Source organism: Ptychodera flava, chromosome 5 (genome assembly GCF_041260155.1).
Source record: "Ptychodera flava strain L36383 chromosome 5, AS_Pfla_20210202, whole genome shotgun sequence".
NCBI lineage: Eukaryota > Metazoa > Hemichordata > Enteropneusta > Ptychoderidae > Ptychodera > Ptychodera flava.
The window spans coordinates 19,439,224-19,463,155 of record NC_091932.1 but is presented as its reverse complement, the minus strand read 5'-3'; the positions used below and the strand labels follow the sequence as shown (position 1 = coordinate 19,463,155).

General features: G+C 37.4%; 1 protein-coding gene across 1 annotated transcript; it reads left to right on the top strand.

The window, feature by feature from the left end:
• Positions 1-349: 349 nt before the first annotated feature.
• LOC139133187 (choline dehydrogenase, mitochondrial-like) lies at positions 350-21,557 on the top strand. Its single transcript, XM_070699621.1, has 5 exons — positions 350-547; positions 2,747-2,864; positions 4,341-4,566; positions 16,051-20,042; positions 20,206-21,557. The coding sequence occupies exons 2-4, from the start codon at positions 2,810-2,812 to the stop codon at positions 18,458-18,460; spliced, it is 2,691 nt and encodes an 896-aa protein (XP_070555722.1). The 5' UTR covers positions 350-547; positions 2,747-2,809; the 3' UTR covers positions 18,461-20,042; positions 20,206-21,557.
• The last annotated feature ends 2,375 nt before the right edge of the window (positions 21,558-23,932 follow it).

The following is a 23,932-nucleotide window of genomic DNA, read 5'->3' as shown; positions in this document are numbered from 1 at the left end:
TAAAGTTATGCGCCCGAAGGGCGCGCCGAAAAATGCAACTGAATGATGAAATTTGTGGCTGACACGATGCATTTTAAGCAATGATGAGCCTGTGTTGAAATTCAAAAACACACTGACCCCCCTATTTGGCATTTCAAAAACATGGTGACCCCCCCCCCTATCACTAGAGTCAAAAACAGGGTGACCCCCCCATGAATCCACCGCCCCCCCCCAGGCCGAAGAAACTGACCAGTCCCTAAAGTGCTTACAAAAGTACAGTTCACTAATTGAATCACCGAGCTACATTCAGGCTTTGTAATCTCGAACGAATTTTTGCAACGACCCCTTAAAATATATAACCCCGCCGAACAGCTTGACGAACGCTGTGTGTTATATGATGACGTTATGCAGTGTTTATTTACATCGCCTCGCTCGCGCGCAAACGTGCACTACAGTAGTACTATCGGTGCCGTGTTCGCTGTAACGGCTGCACCAAACAGCGCGACAGGCAGCACGAACGCCACTCCAAGACACATCGACCCGAAAACGGACCGGGACACATGTACAGGTAAAATATGCTGAACTTTTTACAAATTTTGTTAATTGCATTGAGCAAAGGGTAATTTTTAAAAAAACAAAGTTTACGTGCCATGGCCGGCCGTGAGACTCTCTCAACCTTGTCCGTACAACTGTGTATACTGTAAAGTAATGAAAGTCCGCGATTTCGCTTCAGTTGTGACTGATCATCAACCAACATTTCGTCCCCGTTTGATTGACAATATTTTTGGCAGCTTTGAGAGAGAGAGAGAGAGAGAGAGAGAGAGAGAGAGAGAGAGAGAGAGAGAGAGAGAGAGAGAGAGACCGTATCACACTGTTCTGTAAACTAAAGTAAAAGGAGGCTTGGTTTTGAACTTTTCAACCGATCGAATCGTAGCCTTATGCGTGTTTTGTGAATAATTTTATTGTTATCATACTTGTAGTTCACGTGAAAGCCCTGCTTATTCTGATATATATTTTTAAGATGACATTTATGTCATTTTCCTATGAGAACGGAGCTGGGTGTTCAGCTTTGTTGGACACATTATCCGCAACGACCATTACGCAGTCCTTCAGTGCTGTGTGCATGGGTGTGTGTAGTACGTACGTTTGCATATGCAGTGTCTGTGTGACCTTGGGCGACCTGTCAATCAAACAAGCTGTGCTCATTGAAAGTAACAGGCGGAAGTTTTACGGTGCGCCCTTCAGCTTACTATGCTGTCATCTATGATCTTGTGTAGGATGAGCGAGGTTAAAATTAGAGGGCAGTATATCTGTGCCTTTTGATTATCTATTAACTAGTTTTCTTTCCAAAGTCAACTATATTTTCTTGTCTTATTCCCCGAGCCATGTTGCAACACCTACCATTTAGTTTGTCAACACAGCGTTTATACTAGTAAAAGTGCTATTGATCGTGTATGTCAGAATTCTAGTCCAGTAGAGTTTAACTTGTCAACAATAACAATACGGTTTACACATGTCATGTACACATGGGTATGTTTGTATGTATCATGTATATTTTAATTTTCATATTCACATTTTACCTCGATAAACAAGAAACCAGTCGATATTAAAAATGCAAAAGTGAAACAATCATCAAAATTACAACTACCAGGCCTTTAACATGCCCTAAGGATACCGAATGTAATATATCAAACTTTTTAGGGGCACAGGTGTCATTTAGGGAAATGCATCCACAATAATTATTAATATCATTAATAATCTCATAAAAACAAAAATTATTTACAGATCAGATTTTAATTTTCACATACACCTTTTATCAAAAGTATGAGGAGGTTTGTTTTGCCGTTATCATGTCAAAGTACCGCAACTCTTTAATTCTTGAAATTAAAAAAAAGGCACATTCCCATGAAAAATGCAATTTATATATTGTAAATATTCTGAAGGCATTTTTTTCAGCGCGATAAAAATTTGTGTGTGAAGTTCATGGTTGTCTCGTTGAAATTTTGACTTGACTTAGATACCATATTCCTCACTTGGATGACAGTGTATTTCTGCACAGTGGGCAACTGTTAAGGTAGAACGCACCTCGGGGACAGAAATTCAGGCCTTCAAATTTTATCAATTTTCTTCTGACCTACCACTTGTGGGGGCTCATTTTGAAGCTCTCGGCGAAAGAAAACTTTTCATGGGCTTATTTTTCGAAATTCAAACATTTTTATTTTTCTCCATAGAGTTAACACAGGGATGGCGGCCATTTTGAATTTCTAATATCGGTAAATCTTGGGTAATTTGTTTCTCTAGTACAAAAATTTGCACGGTGACCCCCTATTTTTATTCTTGATTTGGAAAGAGAATGGTTGAAAGATTCACTGAGGAAAGTTTGAGCAAAAGTTTAAGTCTTTCACTTTCGAGGTGCATATTACCTTAACATTTGAAAGCCGTGAGAAATTTGAATTCCAGTTCAGTGCTAACTTTGCTTTGTCATTGCTGTGTCATTGTATTATCGGCATTTGTGACATTCCGATTGTCACTGTGATTGATGATGAATATAAATTATTTTGCATGATAATGCATTTTGCGAGTTATTGTTTGAATCTTACTTTTAAAAGAACCATTACACTGATTTGTGTCTGTTTAGCATAATTGATTTAGCATACATATTTTATATGATATTAGGCAACATTAGAATTCACGAAAGTTATAAAACTTCATCTATTTGGTTGCTACTGCTGCACAGAAATGACTTTAACATTCACTTGTCTTTCAGGGCCCACCTAGCTGCTACATGTACCCGTCACTTCTCAGATAGACGCATGATGCTGTTCTTTTGATGTTATGCAAGTTCATGATGGCCATGTACAGTCACGGGAGATTGGTTCTTAAAGGTACATGTAGGTGTAATACTTGACATCCTGATATTGACCGCTGTTCTGATCTACAATCCAGTGTTTGCTTCTTGTAAATCTCTTGTCACTATGCATCATATGGATTTAGATTGCAATGAATGAATGAATGAAAGAATGAATGACACATTATATAACTTCCTGTTGGGTCACAGTGAACCTCATGGTCATGTAATACAAAAGATCATCAAAGTTCTCATCAGCTCCATGATGTTGATTTCAGTGAGTTCTGGGTATGGCTTACATTGTTGGCCTGCGCTTTCATATTAAACTGACTTATAGAACTGTCTGTACCAAACCTCATGAATAATCAGCCTCCACCACATAATTATTTCCCAGTTCCTGCTCTCATATTTGAAAGTTATATTGAAATCAAGGTGTCATATATTGCAGTGTTTTCTAAATTCTTTGTCCTGAACAGTTACTGAACCAAGATTTTTGGTAATTTTCAAGTGTGTTTTTAGTTTACCCATTCTTTTACCACCTAGGGTATTTTTCAGCTTTCAGTATCTTTATACTTTGCGCTGTTGTAAATTCATAACGTGTTCTGCACACATATAAGAGTGTCCCTCTTTCCTTACAGAGGGAAGAAATTCGGACATTTGGCCGGGCAACAAGCGTGCTTTAGTTCAGCCTTAACAGAATAGCATACAGTTTTAAATAATGACGTCATATTTGTAGTTTTTATGCTAATCAATTCTAACTTCAAAAAAAAATCTTGAAATTCCTTACCTATTTCATTTCAAAGTACAGTTGAAAGAATTAAGTGCACAGATGTGAAAGAAAGACCTGGTAAAATGAAAATGAGAAGCAAAGCAAAACAACAAAAATAATAGAAAATACCATGTGATGTTTAACTCCCTTCTCCAAAATACAAAACAAATCTAAGCTATATGGCATACAACTTTAATTAGAAAAAAGTGAAAAATAATGCCCCAATCAATGTATTTCACCGGGAGGGAGATTTGGATTTTGGGATGACCTTACAAGAGAATTTGAGATTTTATTTTCAAAGCCAGTCTAATACCCCTCCCAAAGGCTACAAAAAATGATGTCAAATATCCAAGAACGGGGGGAAATAGAGGCTGATATCAATCAAATTGTTAGGCACAGGGTGTATCATGGTGATCAAATGCCCCAACCCAGGGCTCTGTAGTACAATTTGCAATCAATTTCCCTGTTGCCCCGCATCCCCCCTGGTGGCAAACAATGACCCCACCTCCCCACCCCCCTGGTGGAAAACATTGACAGGTGCATATGCATGCTGTGATTAAGATGAATTTGAGCATCATGCTGATATGAGGATCTGAATGGTGACTGGTGCCGAGACATGCAAAATGAAATTTTGTGACTTATAAAAGATTCATTGAATTCTGTTCTTTTCTTTTGTGTACATTCCATTGATGTATATACAATGATGGATATAAAATATTTTTGTGAATTTCATCCTCTACTCAGGACTGGGTGTCTGGTTGAAGCCCTCACTCTTCAAATGCGTTACACCACTAAGTGGAAGGACAACGACCTGTAGGGCTTACCGGATATCTACACCAAAGCAAGCAGTCATTGCCAGCAAACGAGGCGGGCTGATAGATAAGCCATCGCTGATCATATTTGACAAAGATGGTACTCTCGTATGTATTCACTCAATGTGGAGCCTTTGGGTCAGAGAAATGGCTGCCAAGTAAGTCTCTAACAATAGCAAAGAAAATTTTGTCATGGACAGACATCAAAACACCACTTTCATATTATAAGTTACTTTTTCTCATCGTCATGGCATAACTGGCTATTATGCTACATGCTTTCTTTCTTGACTACAATTTTGTAAAAAATGGTAAATTTATGTGTGTAATATTATCAAGGGATTATATACAACAATCGTCGACATCAGAATGCCACGACTCATGAGTAATATTAATATTGGTGGTAAAATTTGACTGGTCTATGCTGGAGGTCAAAAAATTAACATAACAATGCCAGGTATTTGTTGTGTAGGGATTATTTCAAAAGGCGAGACAGCTTGTTGGAGAAGATCTCAATCAAGGATGTAACTCTTTGAGTGCTGCAATTTTTCCCGCCAAAATTTTAGAGAAAACTTTTTTGATAATTTTAAAGAATTTTTCTATTATTTTTTGATAATTTGCGACTAAAATGGACATCACATTTCATTGGCTACACTTTTTTATCAAAAGTTTCGCAAAAATAAAAAAAAATTGACTAGCATATATTTTATAAAGGTGACAAAACTTGACTTCTTGGCGCTCAAAGGGTTAATAGGTCTGACATGTTTATGTATTAGGCCAACCTAAGAACCTATCTGCTTTGCACATGAAAACCATGAAATTAAAACAGGAATAAACAAAATAAACATCTTAGAGTGCTTGCATCTATAGGAAAGACACAAAATGATGTGTCATAAACAATACAATATGTATACTTTTGCCTCATCAAATAATATTTACACTACTACAAAAGTGGACATAATATTAATTAAAGAGCAGGAACTGCATAGAAGTGTATTTTTGTGCCAAAAATAAAACTAAGATTAATAAAAAAAATCAACATTCAAGCATTTATTTGTAGCTTCTTTAACTCTTTTTTTGGTCAGTAAAGGTGTAGGCTTGCTGTAAGAAATAGGAATTGGTGCACTGAAATTTGGATTGTGGAATTTGAAAAATTCTGACCTCGTTACACCAGGTATACGCCCAGGGTAATTTGTCAATACACTTTGATTGTACCTAGACTAAGCTGTTGTGAAGTCAGTGAAGTTACTAAATGAAATGTTGATTGTAAAAACTCAGACCTTTCATCTCAATGTCTCCTGACCCAGCCAATTTGCAAAATTTCACAAAAGTGACTCAGTAGTGGTGTTTTTTTTTGGCAATTCTCAGTGTTATCCTGTACTGGAAGCATGAAATGCTTACTAGATCCTAGAATATCCATATCAAATGATAAATTTAGCTGAAACCATCCACCATAGAAGTGACAAATATCATGAACTGCAGTTTTAATGCTCACTAGTCCTGGGACATCAATATGAAATGATAAATTGAGCTGAAACCATATGCACTGTCGAAGTGACAAATATCATATACTCCTGTCTTCAGGACAATATGTGCATGTTCAACTTGAAGGAATGTTATCTGTGTGACACCATAATCTTGTTAAATTTTGTATGGTTGTATTGACACTTGCATAGAAAAGGAGACAAGTGGGCTGGCTAATTGCTCATCATGATTAACAGGTCACCCTGTTTGAGTTCAACTTAAGTCGTGCCACCATGAAAGTATTTTCCTTTTGCTTGTAGTAATGTGGATTTGGTTCTCATTGTATTAACGTCAATTGTAAACCATATGAGAACCAAATTTCTTCTATCGCATTGGTCAGACATAATTACTTTTAGATAGGTAGATTATAGGATGGAGACTGATTTTGCTCATTAGATCTCTTGGCTCATTAGATCTCTTTTAAACACAAAAGTAGATATTTACAGGTAGTCTATTATACTTTAGAAAGTTTAAATTTCTTTGCGAAATAATTTACTGTTCAAATATATAAATAAATGCATTACTTTTATCACTACTATGTAATTTAATTTACATAAATTACGTTGTGAGTTTTTTTTTTATCTGGCTACAGTTTGACTTGCTCTTCAATAATTTTCTTCAGAAAGTGGTTTACCAAAATAGTTTTGTTAGTCCCCGCGGACGAAGTCCGGCGGGGACTTATAGATTGGGTCCCGTCCGTGTCCGTCCGTCCGTCCGTCCGTCCGTCATCAACAGTTTCTCAGACACTGCTGAACCAATTTTGTTCAAACTTGGCAAAAAGGCATAGCACTATGACCTACAGATGCACATCGATTTATTTTGCAATACGATCCAATATGGCCGCCAGACGGCCATTTTATTACGATTTTTTCATGTACAGAGCCATAACTCAGGCATGTTTCAACCGAGTTTATTCAAAGTTGGTACAAGGACAATGACCAATGTCATTTATATGCATGTCGATTTTTTTTTTGATACGATCCAATATGGCCGCCAGGCGGCCATTTTGTTTTGATTTTTTCATGTACAGAGCCATAACTCAGGCATATCTCAACCGATTTTATTCAAAGTTGGTACAAGGACATTGACCTATGTCATATATATGCATGTTGATTTGTTTTGTGATACGATCCAATATGGCCGCCAGGCGGCCATTTTGTTTGGATTTTCTCATGTACAGAGCCATAAGTCAGGCATATCTCACCGATTTTATTCAAAGTTGGTACAAGGACATTGACCTATGTCATATATATGCATGTCAATTTGTTTTGTGATACGATCCAATATGGCTGCCAGGCAGCCATTTTGTTTCAGTTTTTTCATGTACAGAGCCATAACTCAGGCATATCTCAACCGATTTTATTCAAAGTTGGTACAAGGACATTGACCTATGTCATATATATGCACATGGATTTGTTTTGTGATGCGATCCAATATGGCTGCTGTGCAGCCATTTTGTTATGATTTTTTCGTGTACAGAGCCATAATTCAGGCATATCTCAACCGATTTTATTCAAAGTTGGTACAAGGACATTGACCTGTGTCATACATATGCATATTGATTTGTTTGTGATACGATCCAATATGGCCGCCTTGTGGCCATTTTTTTTACGATTTCCATGTCCTGAACCATAACTCAGACATGTATCAAGCAAATTTATTTAAAGTTGGTACAAGGACATTGACTTATACCGTAGTATACATATGTACTTCAATATAAATATGTACTTTGATTTGTTTCTCGATATGGTCCGATATGGCCACATGGTGGCAATTTTGTTATGGTTTTTTTCATGTCGAGAGCCATGACTCTGGCAAGTCTCAACTGATTTTATTCAAAGTTTGTAACTGGACATTGACTTATGTCATACATATACATGTTGATTTTTTAAACAGTAAGATCAAATATCGCTGCGTGGCGGCGATCTTGTTACGATTTTCTCATATACTGAGCCATAACTCAGACATATTTCCACAAGTATCATTCAAAGTTGGTACAAGGACATTAACATATTTCATACATGCTCGTCAGTTTGTTTCAGGTCATGTAGCAGTATCATGTCAATTATTGAAGTTTCATAATTAGGCTGATATGTCAAGAAATACTGCATCAAATTTCATGAAACTTTGTACATATGTTAAGCTCACATTGCTTTAACAGTGAAAAAGACATTTATCAGTGTCATTTTAATTAATTTGTAATTGCATATGTAATGAACTTTCCTAATTAGAGTGATATATCCACAAATACAACGTCAAATTTGATGAAACTTGATACAGATGTTGATCTCATAGTGTTGTAAATACTGCATTAAACTTTATGAAATATGGTACCGGTGATAATCTATTAGTGTTAGGATAGTATGAAAAAATGTTTTGCAACATCCTGTCAACTAATTCCCAATTGACTCATTTAATGACCTTTAGGATAGTGGCCTACATCGGTTTTATGTTTTTCATCACCATGGAACTCATTCTTGGCCATTGAGTGCCATCTGTATCAAAGTATTTTTATCACAGGACCTGTAATCAAAGTACCCATTAGCAAGCGGGGACTGTGTCATCAACGATGACTTGTTTAATTTATAAGAAGCGTATACTCTTCATAATCCACCCCTTCCTTTGTTTCCAGGGACAATGGTCTAAGTATTTGAAATAGTATTGTGACATTTTGAAGCATTGGCGTCAGTCTTGCAGGTTGCAGTAGCCTGATCAAAAAAATAATGACACATATGATTGGAAAAATTGAGGTTCACTGTTGTGAAATGAAAAAGAGACAAGCCAATCTCATAGACACCTGTAAACAGAAATATGAAAGAGGACAGTCAATTTCTAACAAAAATGTAATTGGACTTGGTCCAAGTCTGTGAATGAAAGGTAATTTAGTTTATGATATGTAGTAGAGTAATCGCGATTATATTCTCTGACAATAATGTAATGGAGTTATCATGTGATTCCGAGAGAAACTTAGTGCCGATCGCATTCACTTCACACATGCACAAATGCACTGCCCAGGGCGTTCACCTCATACAAGCATGAAGACTTGGTAGGATCGTATCACAGAATCTCAGAGTCAAAACATTTCAAATGAAAAGTAACATCAATGCATTAAAACAGATGAAATGATTTTATTTCACAGAAACACCAACTTGAACCGTGGACCTAAAAAAATTTAGCTCCATGCTTGAACCACAGTCCCTCTATCAGCGACTGTGCTTGAACCAAGTCTGATCATTTACCTTGTTTGTCAAGGTTGAAGAAGCAAAAGGGCATTAATCAAATGCAAACTGCATTAATCTTATCCATCAGTTCTAATCTAAGCCTGGATTAGTGAGTGTTAGCATAATTATCCTATCAGTATTACACAAGGTTATTTGCCTGAGTTATCAGTATTACTCATATTTGCCTGAGATATCTGTTGCTAACTTTGATTTCACCTGACTATTTCAACTTGTTTACATTTGCAGTCAACCTTGTAGGTGTGTCCTTTACTACAATCATAAAATATTTGAGCAAACAGTCGGCATGATTGTCACTGACTGAGATACCAGAAGTTATCTTTTATTTCACTTTGAAGGTCATTTATTCTCTAGTCTCGCCAAAATCTGACCTTCATATGATTTCAGTGTAAGGGAACTCCAGCTAGTATCAGCCTTTTGATATACAAAGCAGTTGCATTCTTCGAGTCAGTTTAAGAGTGTAACTGTAATATTCTCTTTACAGCAGCCCTAAACAATTCTCAGAATGTAAAATAACCCAGTTTTTCATGTGTATGTAAGGGAAACACTTGCAAGCATTGTACCTTTCCAATTTTTCCTGATGTAAATAAAAAAAGTAAATAAAGTTTAGTAATAGGCCTTTATTCTGCAGGTAAATTAGTATCTGGCTTAAAACAATTACAAGAAAATAATTGAAATAGCATAGTTTTTTGCCGCAAAGTTTGGCCTATTAATCAAATACAGCAGTTGGAATTGATAAATATACATTAACAAATACAACCTACCGGTACTATCACGTATTGCTAGGACTTAGATTTAAGGTGGTTGGAAAGGCTATTTTTGCACCAATTCTTTTCTCAGAGTTAATGTCAAGTTGCAATTGTTAGAATCAAGATATTTAGTTCAAATTTTCAGGATAACTCCCTTAGTTAATAAGAATATAAAAATTGTATATTTGCAGCCATAATTTTGAAATATGACACCAGTAAATATTAAATTTAATTTTTCATATTTTTTTTTACATATTTGAATTTAATAATAATTGGATAGTATTAATATTACCAAATAAGTTATAAATATGTTGACACTATTTATTGTAAGATTTGTACGGCAGGATTTGTAAATAAAATTTGTTTTTATGATTTTACATGGGTTTATATATCAAAAAATTATTAAAATTCTTTCACATTTCAAAATGTGATTTTTCAAAAGTACTTCAAATACAGGAAAATTGTGCCGTACAAATCTTATCTGTAACCTTGTTAATAGGCTGTAAAATTCCATGTCCATATCTCATTTCAAAGTTGGATTAAATTGGTATACAATTATGTAGGAAAACTGTTATTCTGTCAAAAATGTTGAAAACAAGCCATATTTGCACCCCTCGTTTGAAGTCATAGAGCAGTTTTTTGGTTAATCTCACTTTTGACACCTCTTTGACACTCAAAGAATCTAAAAATGCATTTACAATAGCAGTCACTCATCTGAATGCCAGCACCGCCTTGTCAAACTTTCCTGAAAAACAGCAAATAATGACTTTCCCTTTTCAAACATTTTATTAAAAGCTAGGGGACCTCTACCATAGTTAATACACTAAGGACTCCCCAACTTCTTCTTATTTGGTCAGTTTTTCAGAAGTTTTAACAGGCTATAACTCTGCAATGCCTTTGTGCCCAAATGTCTAGTTTTTTTTATTCCACAGAGAATGTTGACTACTTTTATATTTTAATAGTTTTGTTTAAATTTATAACTGACGCTCTAGCCTTTCCAACCACCTTAAGTGACAAATATTTTGAAACATAAGCAAAGTTTTGTCAACTCAGCCAAGAATTTTCTGCATACTGTCAAGGTAGAATACGCCTCGGGGACAGATATTCATTCGTGCTTTCAATTTTTAGCTACTATAGACTATAGTCTATAGAAGCTATTGGGATGGGTATCCGTCCGGCGTCCGTCGTCAGTCTGTATGTATATGTATGTATGTATGTATGTATGTCCGTTTGTGAGGCGTCCGTCCACTCAAATATCTTGAGAACCGCAGTACTTACTGATTTGATATTTGTTGTGTAGATGAAAACTATGATTTTGACAAATTTTTTTTCGATTTTGATATTGTTGAAAATAGGCAAATTAATGCCAAAAAAGGTGTTTTTGGTAAAAAATTTTCTTCTTCATAACCGCTGGTCAGACAGCTTTGTTATTTGGTATACAGGTCCCTAGGGATAACCCAACTTAGATTTGTTCAAATTGTAATGAAATATGCAAATGTGTATTTTTAAGGAATTTTTTGTCATTTTTGGTCAAAATTTGACTTACATTGTATGTAATTCTTGTACTGTATAAACCCTATCAATTCACCCGGAAAAAATAATTAATATGATTTTAAATAATTGAATTAATCATCAAAGCCAAAATAATTTTAGTGTGGAATTATCAGAAAGTTCACCTTTTTTTGACAGTTCATAGTGAAATGCTTACCATCTTGGAGGATTAAAACATGTAAAGGCAACTTTCCTGAATCCCAACTTTGATATATTCTGAACCACCATTTATGTTATCTAAAAGAAATTGCTCATAATAGTTTGTCATGATAGGTGGTCAAATAAATAGAGATAGAGAAAGTTCTAATTTCCATTATGGTTGACTTGGTAAGGATAAAATAAGATTACTTTTTGAGGAAAAAATAGAGTGGTCAATTAAAAGAGTGGTCAAAGTGATAGGGTTTTTATGGTAAAGCTGGGCTGTAAGATTCCTTGTGCTATTTATAGCAATTATGCAATCTGTGTAAACAGTGCAATGAAAGTGTAACATGATTCCTTATAATGCTTTTGATGACCTTGAACTTCTTAAGTTACAAACATTTGTCTCTTCAGTGTGCTTTCTCTGAGTATGTACAGTCTCAACTTATTCAACAGAACTTACTTACAATGTTAATTTCAAAGTTAAAATGTGCTTGGTTAATAGGATGAAATAAAAGAAAACCAGCTCAAGATTCTTTAAACCTGACAGATATGCTGTTTTATTATGACCTAAATCTTGATTTAAGCAAGTCTTGTTTACTTTAATTAGAATGTAATTAACTCTTGTTTATTTGCTATTATAGACTAATATAGTCTGATGAAATATGCAAATCTGTCTGTGCTCTCCCTGGCCTTTCGAAATTGTTAGTAAATTTACGAATTGGGTTCAAAAATATTAGTAAGCACAAATTATGTTATTCTGAACCCACCAACTTTCAACAAGCACTTCTGGTACTTAATAGATGATTTTAAGGGGATAGAAATGATGAATGATTTCATTAAAGACAAAAGAAAATGAAAAATCCCTTTTTAGTTTTTTTGACAATGAAAACTCATATTTTGATATGCATTTTCAAAAGATTTATTGAATAACACAGTACATCATGGGTCATGAATGCTTGTAACATTGAAATTTCTTCCTTGTCTCAATAAAGTGTGTAATTTTGGTCAACGGCCAATGAATGTTATTCAATTACTCTATCTTTATTACACAACATAACATGTTCAAGTATATTGTGACACAAATCATAACTCCCTTTGTGTGTGTAGTCAGTGGTTGATGATTATATATATTAATTTATGAAGCGGTCATTAATATTATCAAATATTATCAGTGTTTGCACAAGTTTTAGATGCTAGAAAATCTGTCCCTTGTTTTTCATATTTGGAAAGCTCTGTTACTTTCAAAGTATGCATGTCATCCCATAGGTACTAGGTGGTGCCTCTATAGCTGCAGTCATTATGCCATGTTCATCTCTAAAATTCTTTTAAACAACCGCTGATCAGAAACATTTGGCAGTCTGTGGTTTCGCACAAATTTTGTCTCATCTCAATCAAATTTAAGTACTCAAACTGAGACTGGTGATCCTGTTGTTTTCTTAGAGACAGTTATACTTTTAAAACGCTGCAGATGATCGTCATTGTCTGGATAAACTTTTTGGTCATGGGACTGTGCACAGCATTTTCTCTGGATCATAGAAAATATCACCAGTATTCATAACATTTGCTGAGACAGTTTCTTGTAAAATATTTGAAGGAAACCTATTAAATTGGCAAGCTGACTGAAAAATTCAATTTGCAGATCGTCAAATGACAAATCTATGACATCTAAGATTTCCGCTCGCTTCCACCTCCATGCACAGAAAAACACTGTGCAGTACATGTCAACCATGCGCGGCCCGGACTGCAGTTCTGCTGTAGTTCGACTATCTTTCAGGCTGACTGTTCTTGATCTCTTCTAGCTCGGCGGTTTCATTGTTTCGTATTTTTTTCATATCAGTTGCCGTTTTATGCCCAACTTTCTTTCCCAACTGGATACTATCAATCCAAAGTATTTGTAACTGCCCGCTTCCCTCGATCCGCTTCAACAGTCCACTCGGAAAGTTGACAGCATGTGAGTGTTTGGGTGTCTCGAAACTACCGTAATGGGGTGGTAATGCATGACACACCACTATGAGATTACAAGACCCGGGGATCTTGAAACCTTTTCGCGCATGCTCATGTTATCACAGGTCAAAGTCCAAAGCCAGCTATCACCATGTGTCGATGCGCTGATGATAGGGGCAGCGTAGGTTTTGAAAGACGAGATATGACAGTATTTCCCGGAATTCACAATCTTGGCCGAAAATCAGGCTTCAAAAATAACAAAATCGTTCGTAAATGGCCGATCGGGCATTCATTTTTTTTCGTAAATTTTCATTTTTGTTCGTAATTTACGAAAGTTACGAGCGACAGCGAGAGCACAGTCTGTATTTTTACGGAAATTTTTTTCCATTTTTGGTCAGGCCATCCTGAAATGAGCTATCAAAGATATCCACCTTCATCAATACATGTGTCACAAAAGGTTATTCTCTACATAACACACAGCAGAGCTCTGTCAACTGTTGAGTCGCTTGTTTTTTCAAAACCGCTGGTCAGACAGCTTTAATATTTGGTTTACATGTCCCTAGGATGACCTTAGTGAGATAATTTCATACAGTCAGGAAATACTTAATTTTGTATCCATGTCTACAGTAGCTTCAGGGACTTTGGCCCTATGTTTAAAAATACTTTTCTGATCTTCATCTTGTGGGGGCTCATTTTAAAGCTCTTGGTGGGAGAAAAATTTTCACGGACTTACTTTTTTGAAAATCCGAAATTTTGTTTTTCCCCAAAGAGTTGACACTGCAGGGATGGCGGCCATTTTGATTTTAAATGTGTGTAAATTTAAGGTAATTTGTTTCTCTGGTACTAAAATTTGCACAGCAACCCGCAAGTTTTTTGCTTGATTTGGTGGGAGAATGGTTAAAAGTTTTTTTGCGGAAAGCTCGAGCAAAAGTTTTAGTCCTTCACTGTAGAGGTGCATACTACATTAACAGAACTTCTGCAAGATTATGTTTTCACTAATTACATGTGAATTATGTTCAACTTTATCTATCTTGCACACCTGTATTTTCTAGATGTAGTCATACAAAGATAAAACATTCAAGGAATAGTGTACGCATTCTAGTTTAATGTTGGGAAAAACATATGAGACTTTAAATATTTTAGAGCATTAATGATTAATGCCAGTATGTTTGTACTGAAGAAATAATTCTGAATCAAAATCTGATAAAAATGACTGACCCATATCCAATATAGATGTTGATATATTTTCTGTGATAAGAAATGTTTAGCTCAGCTGAGTTGAAAAATAGTTTCACTAAATATTGATAAGATTCATGAAGCTAATTCTGGCAAACACAGATATCCTGTCAGGGACTTTCCTCTTTAATGAACAAATAAAGTTAAGATGATATGTTGCATGGAATGCATAAAAAATTACAAAATACAAAAATGTCTACATTTTTGCAAGAAAAGATTTGTTCATTCTGTTTAAAAGGAATTCCTTGGAAACATCCATTTTTCATGACTGTCGACAAATGTGTATGTTTGTCTGTCTCTGTCTGTCTGTCTGTCTGTCTGTCTGTCTGACTGACTACAGGTACTGCAAAAACCATATAAACAGTGGAAGTACAGTCCCCTGGAGTTGGCATGTGTTCTGATAGAGATGTCATTTGCTGAAAACGAGATTTTATCATTCACAAGTGTTGCAAAAATTTGCCCTCAAATATTTGTGAAACTTTGCAAAACTTCAGAAAATCAGGAACATTTCATCGTATTGGATTTGGATTTGGATTGAAATTACTTTTGGGAAAGACTCCATTGGATTTGCACATTTTATTGCAATGTTAGCAGTAGGAGCTTATCTGATGACTATACTGTATTGTCCAGTATTGTGTGTGTTTGTCAGCATGTACGTCTGTCTGTCCATCTACTGCAAAAAAGCAAGACTGCTTGTAGCTCTTCAATACTTTGTATGTTCAATATTGTTGAGATGCATTCTTGGTTGAAGGAACTACCAGCAGGGTCAGTACACTCCTGGAAAGTCCTTGGAAGTCCTTGAATTTTAAAGCCTCTGGAAAGTCCATGAAAATGAAACTGAGTCCAAAAAAGTCCTGGAAAGGTGATAATCTACCCACAATTTGCAATGATCATCAGTTGTGATCAGTTGTGATATTGTTACAATAATATGAAAAATGATATATAAAATCAATGTAATACAAAAATTATATCTGAAAAGTGGTACTTTTGTCCTCAAAAGCTCCTGGAAAATTCCTGGAAAATAGCCCTTGAAAGTCCTTGAATTTGAGTGTATAAGGACACACTACTTGGAAGATTTTGTGCTGATATTTGTTTGTAACTCCTCAGATACACCCAAGGAAAATTTTAAAATCATGCCATACCAGGAATTTGTATTTTTTGTGAATTTTTTAGTTTCTCCATTTAGGTCAAAATAATTGTTTTCTCAGACAATAAGTTGCTGTGAAATACATTTTCATTTGTTTGTTATTTATTCACATAGGCTTGAAGCCAAGACTGGATACACACTTGCAGAGAAAGTCTTTGAACTACTGGACTATGACAAGGTGGAGGAGAAAGTGAGACCAGGGCTCCTGGCTGAGTCGACCATGCCGATTATCAAAAGGAGGCTTCAAAAGTTGCTTGAGGAAGCTGGCAAGTCTCATGGAGAAGCCAAAGATATTGTGGATCAGGTCTGGGAAGAGTGTTACGCTCCAGAAGGATTGATCTCGCACGGTGATCTTCCTCACCTGATGCAGTCTCTGAGAGAGCAGGGGATCAAGATAGCCGTGTGTACCGCTGATTCCAGGGCAGGCACCAACAAATCACTGAAAGGATTAGGCATTGCAAAGTATGTCGATCAAGTTGTCTGTGGGGATGATCCCGGAAGCATTCCAAAACCGAGCAGCCTCAGTGCAAAGACTGTCTGCAAAAAATTGGGAGTGCCACCGTCTGAGACTATGGTTGTTGGTGACACGCTGGCAGACACAGGAATGGGACTGTCTGCTAAAGTTGGCTGCGTGGTAGGCGTTCTTTCTGGCGTCTGCTCAAAGGAAGAACTACTGCAGGAGGCAGATTTTATTGTGGATGATGTACATGACATTCCAAGCTTGTTTAGAACACAGACTGGCTTCTCGAAACCTGGATCTGCTGGAGATTTTAGTGATAGAAAATCATTTGCAAGACTGTACTCAACAAGAGCTCGGTCATCCCCTCTTCCAGCTTCTTCTTCATCCTACACTCATGTTATTGTTGGAGCAGGATCTGCAGGGTGTGTTTTGGCAAACCGCCTCAGTGAATCAGAAGACAATTCCGTCTTGGTTCTGGAAGCCGGGCCGAAGGATAACCCGTGGAACTGGAAAATCCACATGCCTGCAGCGCTCATGTACAACCTGTGTAATGACAAGTACAATTGGTTTTACACCACAGAGCCTCAGGAATACATGGACAACCGTGAAATGTATTGGCCACGGGGAAGAGTGTGGGGTGGTTCATCTGCGCTGAATGCAATGTGTTACGTGCGTGGCCATCCGTACGACTATGACAGGTGGGAATCTGAAGGAGCACAAGGCTGGTCCTACGCAGACTGTCTACCATACTTCAAGAAAGCACAGACGCATGAACTTGGAGAAGACGATTACAGGGGAGGCGACGGTCCTCTGTACGTCTCGCGGGGCAAGGCCGACAATCCTCTCTTCAAGGCGTTCATTGACGCGGGGGTTGGAGCAGGATATCCAACAACAGATGATATGAATGGTTACCAGCAGGAAGGATTCGGATTCATGGATATGACAATCCACAAGGGTGTGCGATGCAGTACGGCCCGTGCTTATCTCAGACCAGTCTTGCAGAGGCCGAACTTGACGGCACACTCCAAAACGATGGTCAACAGAATACTCTATGAAGGTCACAAAGCTGTCGGTGTAGAGTATGTACAAAGTGGAAAAGTCCATAAAGTTCGGGCCACAAAAGAAGTAATCATCTCAGGTGGTGCAATTAATTCTCCGCAGACGCTCATGTTATCTGGTATCGGCAATGCAGATGATTTGCGGAAGCTTGGAATTCCCGTGGTATGCCACCTGCCCGGTGTTGGCCAAAACCTGCAGGACCATCTTGAAGTTTACGTGCAACAAGCATGCACTCAGCCAATTACTCTTTACAAAGCACAGTGGAAATTTCCTCTGAACATGGTACAGATCGGGCTGGAATGGTTTCTTTTCCAGACAGGGAAAGCGGCGTCAGCTCACCTGGAAGCAGGTGCATTTATCCGGAGGCACATGGATGTACGGCATCCAGACGTTCAGTTTCACTTCCTGCCATCTGTGGTGAATGATCACGGCCGAAAACCGGGGAACTGTCACGCATATCAAGTTCACGTCGGGCCGATGCGACCGACTAGCGTTGGATATCTCAAACTGCGATCGGCAAACCCAGCTGATCATCCAATCATCCAGCCAAATTATTTGTCAACGGAAAGCGACAGAGAAGAGATGCGAGACTGCATCAAAATTGCCAGGGAAGTCTTGGCCCAGAAGGCATTCGATCAATTCCGCGGTCCCGAAATTCAACCTGGTCCACACATCCAGAGTGACAATGGCATTGACGCATTCATTCGCCAGAAGGCCGACAGTGCGTATCATCCATCATGCACATGCAAAATGGGACGCGAAGATGACCCCATGGCAGTTGTAGATAACCACACTCGGGTGTTTGGCATACAAAATCTCAGGGTAGTCGATGCTTCCATCATGCCGAGCATAGCTAGTGGTAACCTTAATGCTCCCACCATCATGATAGCCGAGAAGGCAGCAGACATCATTTTGGGGAAAACGCCGCTTCCCCAGTCCCAGGCACCAGTTTGGAAACCAGCAGAGGCGACCACACCCAGAGAATTTGCGAAAGTGGCTCAGTAGCAGCTAGTAGCTAAGGTGATGCGGCTACACGTGCATGTGCATGGCACAGACATTTTATGCATACCGCACAGTCATGCATTTTATATTTGAGTAGCTTTTGCAACAACAAGGTCAACCATGGCTGGGTCAGTGAAAAAAGAAAAGCACCAAGTCTACAAAAATTTAATCCCTGGTGTTGTGATTAATTACAGGGTCTGTAGCCTAACTTTTGATTTTTTTTCAGTATGTTTAGTTTTAATATCATGTACACTTTGCTGTTGTACTGTGCTCCCCAAAGCATGTTGAGATAAACGGTATTCAGTTTGTCAACTCAGTCTGTGCATGTATAAATTGCATTGTTATTGTTGACAAGTGAATTCTGGTCAAGACTAAATTTCAAATCTAAACAAGAACAGTGCATTTTACGCTTATAGACAATGTGTTGACAAGTTAAGTAGAATATATTTCAGCATGCTTCTGAAATAGAACAAGAATTTCATTTCATACACAAAACAGAAAAAGTGAAAAATTTTCAAAGTTACAGCTACTGACCTTTTCAAACAGTTGCCTTCAGGTCTTTTAATTGCTTAGCTTACTCACAGACAGACACACCAACACTCATAATGTACAGTACAAATTTGAAATATCACTCATTATATTCAACTCTGTATTGAATATAAAAAACCTTGAAATATAGTTTTCTAACAGCCTTGTCCCTTCCTTGTTCTTTGTTTACATCAAATTGCACTCCAAGCAAAAGCATCTTTATGATGAGTTCAACAAGGTGTATGTTTATGCACCCTGGCTAACCTGACCTTGACTCACTGCATGTTTGTATAGTCTGCTGTTGCCGTGTAAACAAACTGCTGTTTAGATTGTTGGATCACTTCCTGCCGCCAGATGTCAGTATTAGGGTTCAAAGTTTGCCCCCTCTTTTAAACCCCCCCCCCAAAAAAAAAAAAAATTTGAATTCATTGTTTGATTTTCTTTTTTGTCAGTAAGTGTTGACTTCATAATCTTAACATATCATTAATGATTTATTTTGATCAATTCAAAATGAGAAATAAACACTTGTAGAAAGGTGTTTGTTTAAAGTAATGGGCTGATTTTGGCAACTTTAAGTATTGGTTACATTTGAATGCAATGCGGGATGTAAGACGTTTATGTTTGACAAGCGATAATTATTAAATTACTGAGCTATCCTGAAGAGCAATATCAGAAAAAGTTGAAATAGCAGTGACACTCAAAGGGCATTCGGTTAAAACTTAAATTTTTTAAATCTTTTAAATATATTATTTTACGTGTAGCACCAATTGTCAATATTGCACTCGTATATATCAATTACAAGCAAGTATCATGCTAAATTGTGCAAAGTTGTTGTGGTGAATTGAAAATCAGTGGTTGCATTTTTAAAAAAAATTCTTGTGTTCGTATGATGGCCCGCTGGATTTTAAGTTCCAAAGATAAAACATTCATCATCGACACTCTTGCAGATAGGAGTTCAGGCACATTGACTCTTGCAAACAGAGCTAGGGAGTTCAGGTGCATTGACTCATGCAGATAGAGCTAGGGAGTTCAGGCACTTTCAAATACTTGTTCAACAGCATACTGGGGCTAATGTGCAGCGTTGAATAAGCTCTTATACAATTTGGTTGCTGAATCTTACCAATAAAATTAAAACAATACAAATAGACTCCCTACGCTGCTGTGAATAGTGACAATGGACCAATCAGAGAAAGACCTTATTCAACGCTGCACATCAGCAGGCATGCTGCAGTGAAGTCAATTGCTTTTCTGCTTGTTGACTCCCTAGTTGACTCCCTAAAATGATCTTTAGAGTGCTCAACTGCTCAAAATTTAAAACAGTCATGAAACATTTGGTTCTCAGGGTCAGACCCATGCAATGAAACAATCAATTTTTCCACAATTTTACATCATCCTATAATCAAATGTTGAGTATTGGCATTGAAAATGTCAACAAAAATGTATAGAAAAGACAATGCCTTGTTAAATCTATCGGTAGCGTTACTAATTTATAAAATTTAAGGGACATGAGTACAGTGATACCTCTATGGGTGTTATGCAGGTGAACAAAATAAAAACAAGAAAACCACAAAATGCTGAAATGTGCATCCAGATAATGCAAAATGAAATTTATAATACTCTTTAGAAAGTTTAAATGAAAGTTTAACATGGAAAATATCACTTCCTTAATTTTGTTTGCACTTTGAATTTTATTCACAGATTTCAACTTACGTGTGATCACTGCTTTTGTCAATCTGCCTTCTCACAATTATATTCATACAGTCTTAATCACATAGCCTGATACTGACGTTGAGAATGGGGAACATTTCAAAGTTCGTTTCTTTCACTCCAGACTTGTTCAGTTTCCTATGTATTGGTAATTTTATCTCCTTTGAAGCTGTCATTTTGTCATTCAAGCTCTTTTGACAACTGTTACGACATTTGAAACCTTGCATAAATTTATTTATTCCAGGCTGAATTGGACAGTTGTATTTCCCTGTCAGAAACATATTACTGAGATGGCTTTTTAAAATGTATATATCGCCCTCTACGGTTGCTTGTAACATACGGGTACTCATAAGTATCAGTTACTGCATCTCAGATACTGAAATGAATTACAAGATAAAAAGCTGTCGTTCTTTCCGAATGTCTTGTCAATTGAATCACCCTTGAGGGATGAATTCATAGGGTATTTACTGCACATGCACACACTTCCCTTTATAGATGTATCAATCCATGTACTGTAATATTTGAATACCTCACGTGTATATAAAGTGGAAGAAGACAACTTCAATTTGAGAATAATTCAGTCCAGACCATTGTTCTCATGTAAAGACAGGCTTCCGGCATTTTCTCTCCAACAGTCACAAAATATTGATCATTTTGATGGAAGGGATTTCTTTTTACTTATAAATTGCTATATTTTTGTAACATTTGGCAAGTCCAGATGACTTCGAGTATATTGTGACATTGATGAGGTTCAGGTACCATGTAGAATGTACACCAAGGGGTTTAATGATTTTACAGGTGATGAACTTATTTTTTGAATAATTTTATTTTGGAATAAAGTTTGCGTATTTGGTATTTTAAAAAACTTTGTGATGGTACTAATGTTCTAATAATAGTTCTGCCATTAAGTTAGCATCCAGGCTACAGGCACACGACTCGTTGGTACATGGGGCCGCTGGTTGCATCACAGAGTCCTTACTTTGCGTCGTGTCAAGTACCTGTGGTCAAGATATGTACCCGCCCTGTGGGGTCTATCTGTGGTCACGATAAACAAGTTGAAAGGACGCCCTCAACGGTAAAAGGTGTCTTTCCTAAAGAGGTGTCAAACTACTGTAAAATCTTTTCAATACAGCATCGCATTGGGCGTATATGTTTTCACATTAGTATAACAGTATGTCAGGTTTCTTCACGCTGTGCTGTAAAGACGCATCCCCCAGCATTTGTTGCCGGATTTGTTGCGAAGAGCGTGAGCCTGGGCACAACAAGTGATGCCACGCTTGATTGATCAGATCAGACCGCCAGCGGCGTCAACCCTGATTCGCTGACATAGACAATTTGTGTTATTTTGGCAATACAAATGTTTCGTTGACAATCAATCTAATACCTATTTTACGTCCAGGATTTTTCCATTTACCTATTTGGCTCGACAAGTATCTATTTATTCATTCATTCATTTATTTATTGGAAAGCATTCTCAGTACATCACAGCCAAATTGCAGATATAGTCTAAGAGAGAAATTGCAGTTCATGAACAGGAGACAATAACAAAAGTGCAGAGTTCATCCATCCCTTTGCGGGGAAATGTTATCTGTCCACATGATTACTGCCTAGTCGTACAATACTTGTAATTCTGCTTCAAAACGTCTTAAGTCTCATAAAAACGTTTGAAAAAAAAATTTTGCCTTGATCTCAGTTGAACATTAAACAGTAATCAGGGAGAAAAATGTGATCCCAGCATAGTCCTCATTATCAAAGTTACGCCTTGCAGTACAGAAAGGATAAGGGTCCACTGGTGGTCTGATATGGTATGCTGTGAAGGATGGTGGCAGAGAATCGTCAGTAATAATGGAAAGAAAAGTGTTTTATGAATGTCGCGGCGCTATCGCGAAGTTGATTTCGGATCCTGTTTCCCTCCTCATGCATGTTCTTCGATATGCTGTTGTACTTTGCAGGCGGGAAAGTCATATGTTTTTTTCGCTTCTCTGGATGACAAGCGGTCAAATAAACTAGTGATTTGTTTTCAAGAACATCCGAAGCAAATATTGGAAATCGTTGTACACATACCTATACGCACATGTACATACATACACACACACATACATACATACATACATACATACATACATACATACATACATACATACATACATACATACATACATACATACATACATACATTTTTAAGTGCAGAAACACCGAGCACCATATTGCATGTGCCTAAAACTAGCGAAATTAATTTATTCAATGTTCATTTATACATACTTGAGTGTTTATACACACCTGAATTGCCGACTGAAGAAGAAAAATAATGTGAGCTTATGTATTATTTCAGTAGCGTGTAATTTTTGAAATATGTACATGTAAAATACCACTTTACCTATCATGCATCTGTAAGGGGCCGTGGATAATTAAAACACGCGCACAGTAAACGCAACTTCTGTGTTTAGGGGGGAGGGGGTTTGGCTGTATTTCGATTACCGTGCGCAAAAATCGCACTACAAGTTTTCCTATCGCAAACAAGTTTTCCTATCGCAAAGTTTTCCTATCGCAACATCTCGCTACACGTTTTTCTATATCGCAAAATATCGCCCTATATTGTTTGGCGTGTACTGAGCCAGTACGGCACCGGCGCTACACCAGCATTCTTTTGACATACTTGTGATGATCAGTGCGCGAGTGAAATACCTAACAATCATTGTGGATACATAGTTTCATTTTATTCTATTGGTTGCGTCATTGTTTAGTTGGCGGTGAACAGAGATTGATTTGAGAGGGGCAATAGAGGGGGGCGGTCGGTAGAGTATGCGTGATTTCATAGCGACGTAATTACCGATTGTTGGATGCAGATACAGAATGAGGCTTGGTTGAATTTTCGCACTTCCAAACCTTCGTTTCGGGGATGGGGGGGGGGGGGGGGGGGGGTTGAGGCCAAACGCACTTAGTTGCGTTTACGGTGCGCATGTTTTAATTATCCACGGCCCCTAATGGCGATCACCAAGTTGACAATATTTTTTGTCAGAATTGCATTTTGCATGTGCTCCCTTCGACACAGCACTTTTTCGATTTTCGTTTGGCATTTATGTTCTTTTGGAGCGTACTTCGTCTTGGAGGAGGAAATATTTTGAAAGAATTTTAAGTGCTCCTACATGGTAGGAGACACTTCATCGAGAAAGGTACATAGCTCGAAAGAGATGCAAAGTGCGAATGAGATCTTTGGCGGAGCGCCCCCACACGATCGTA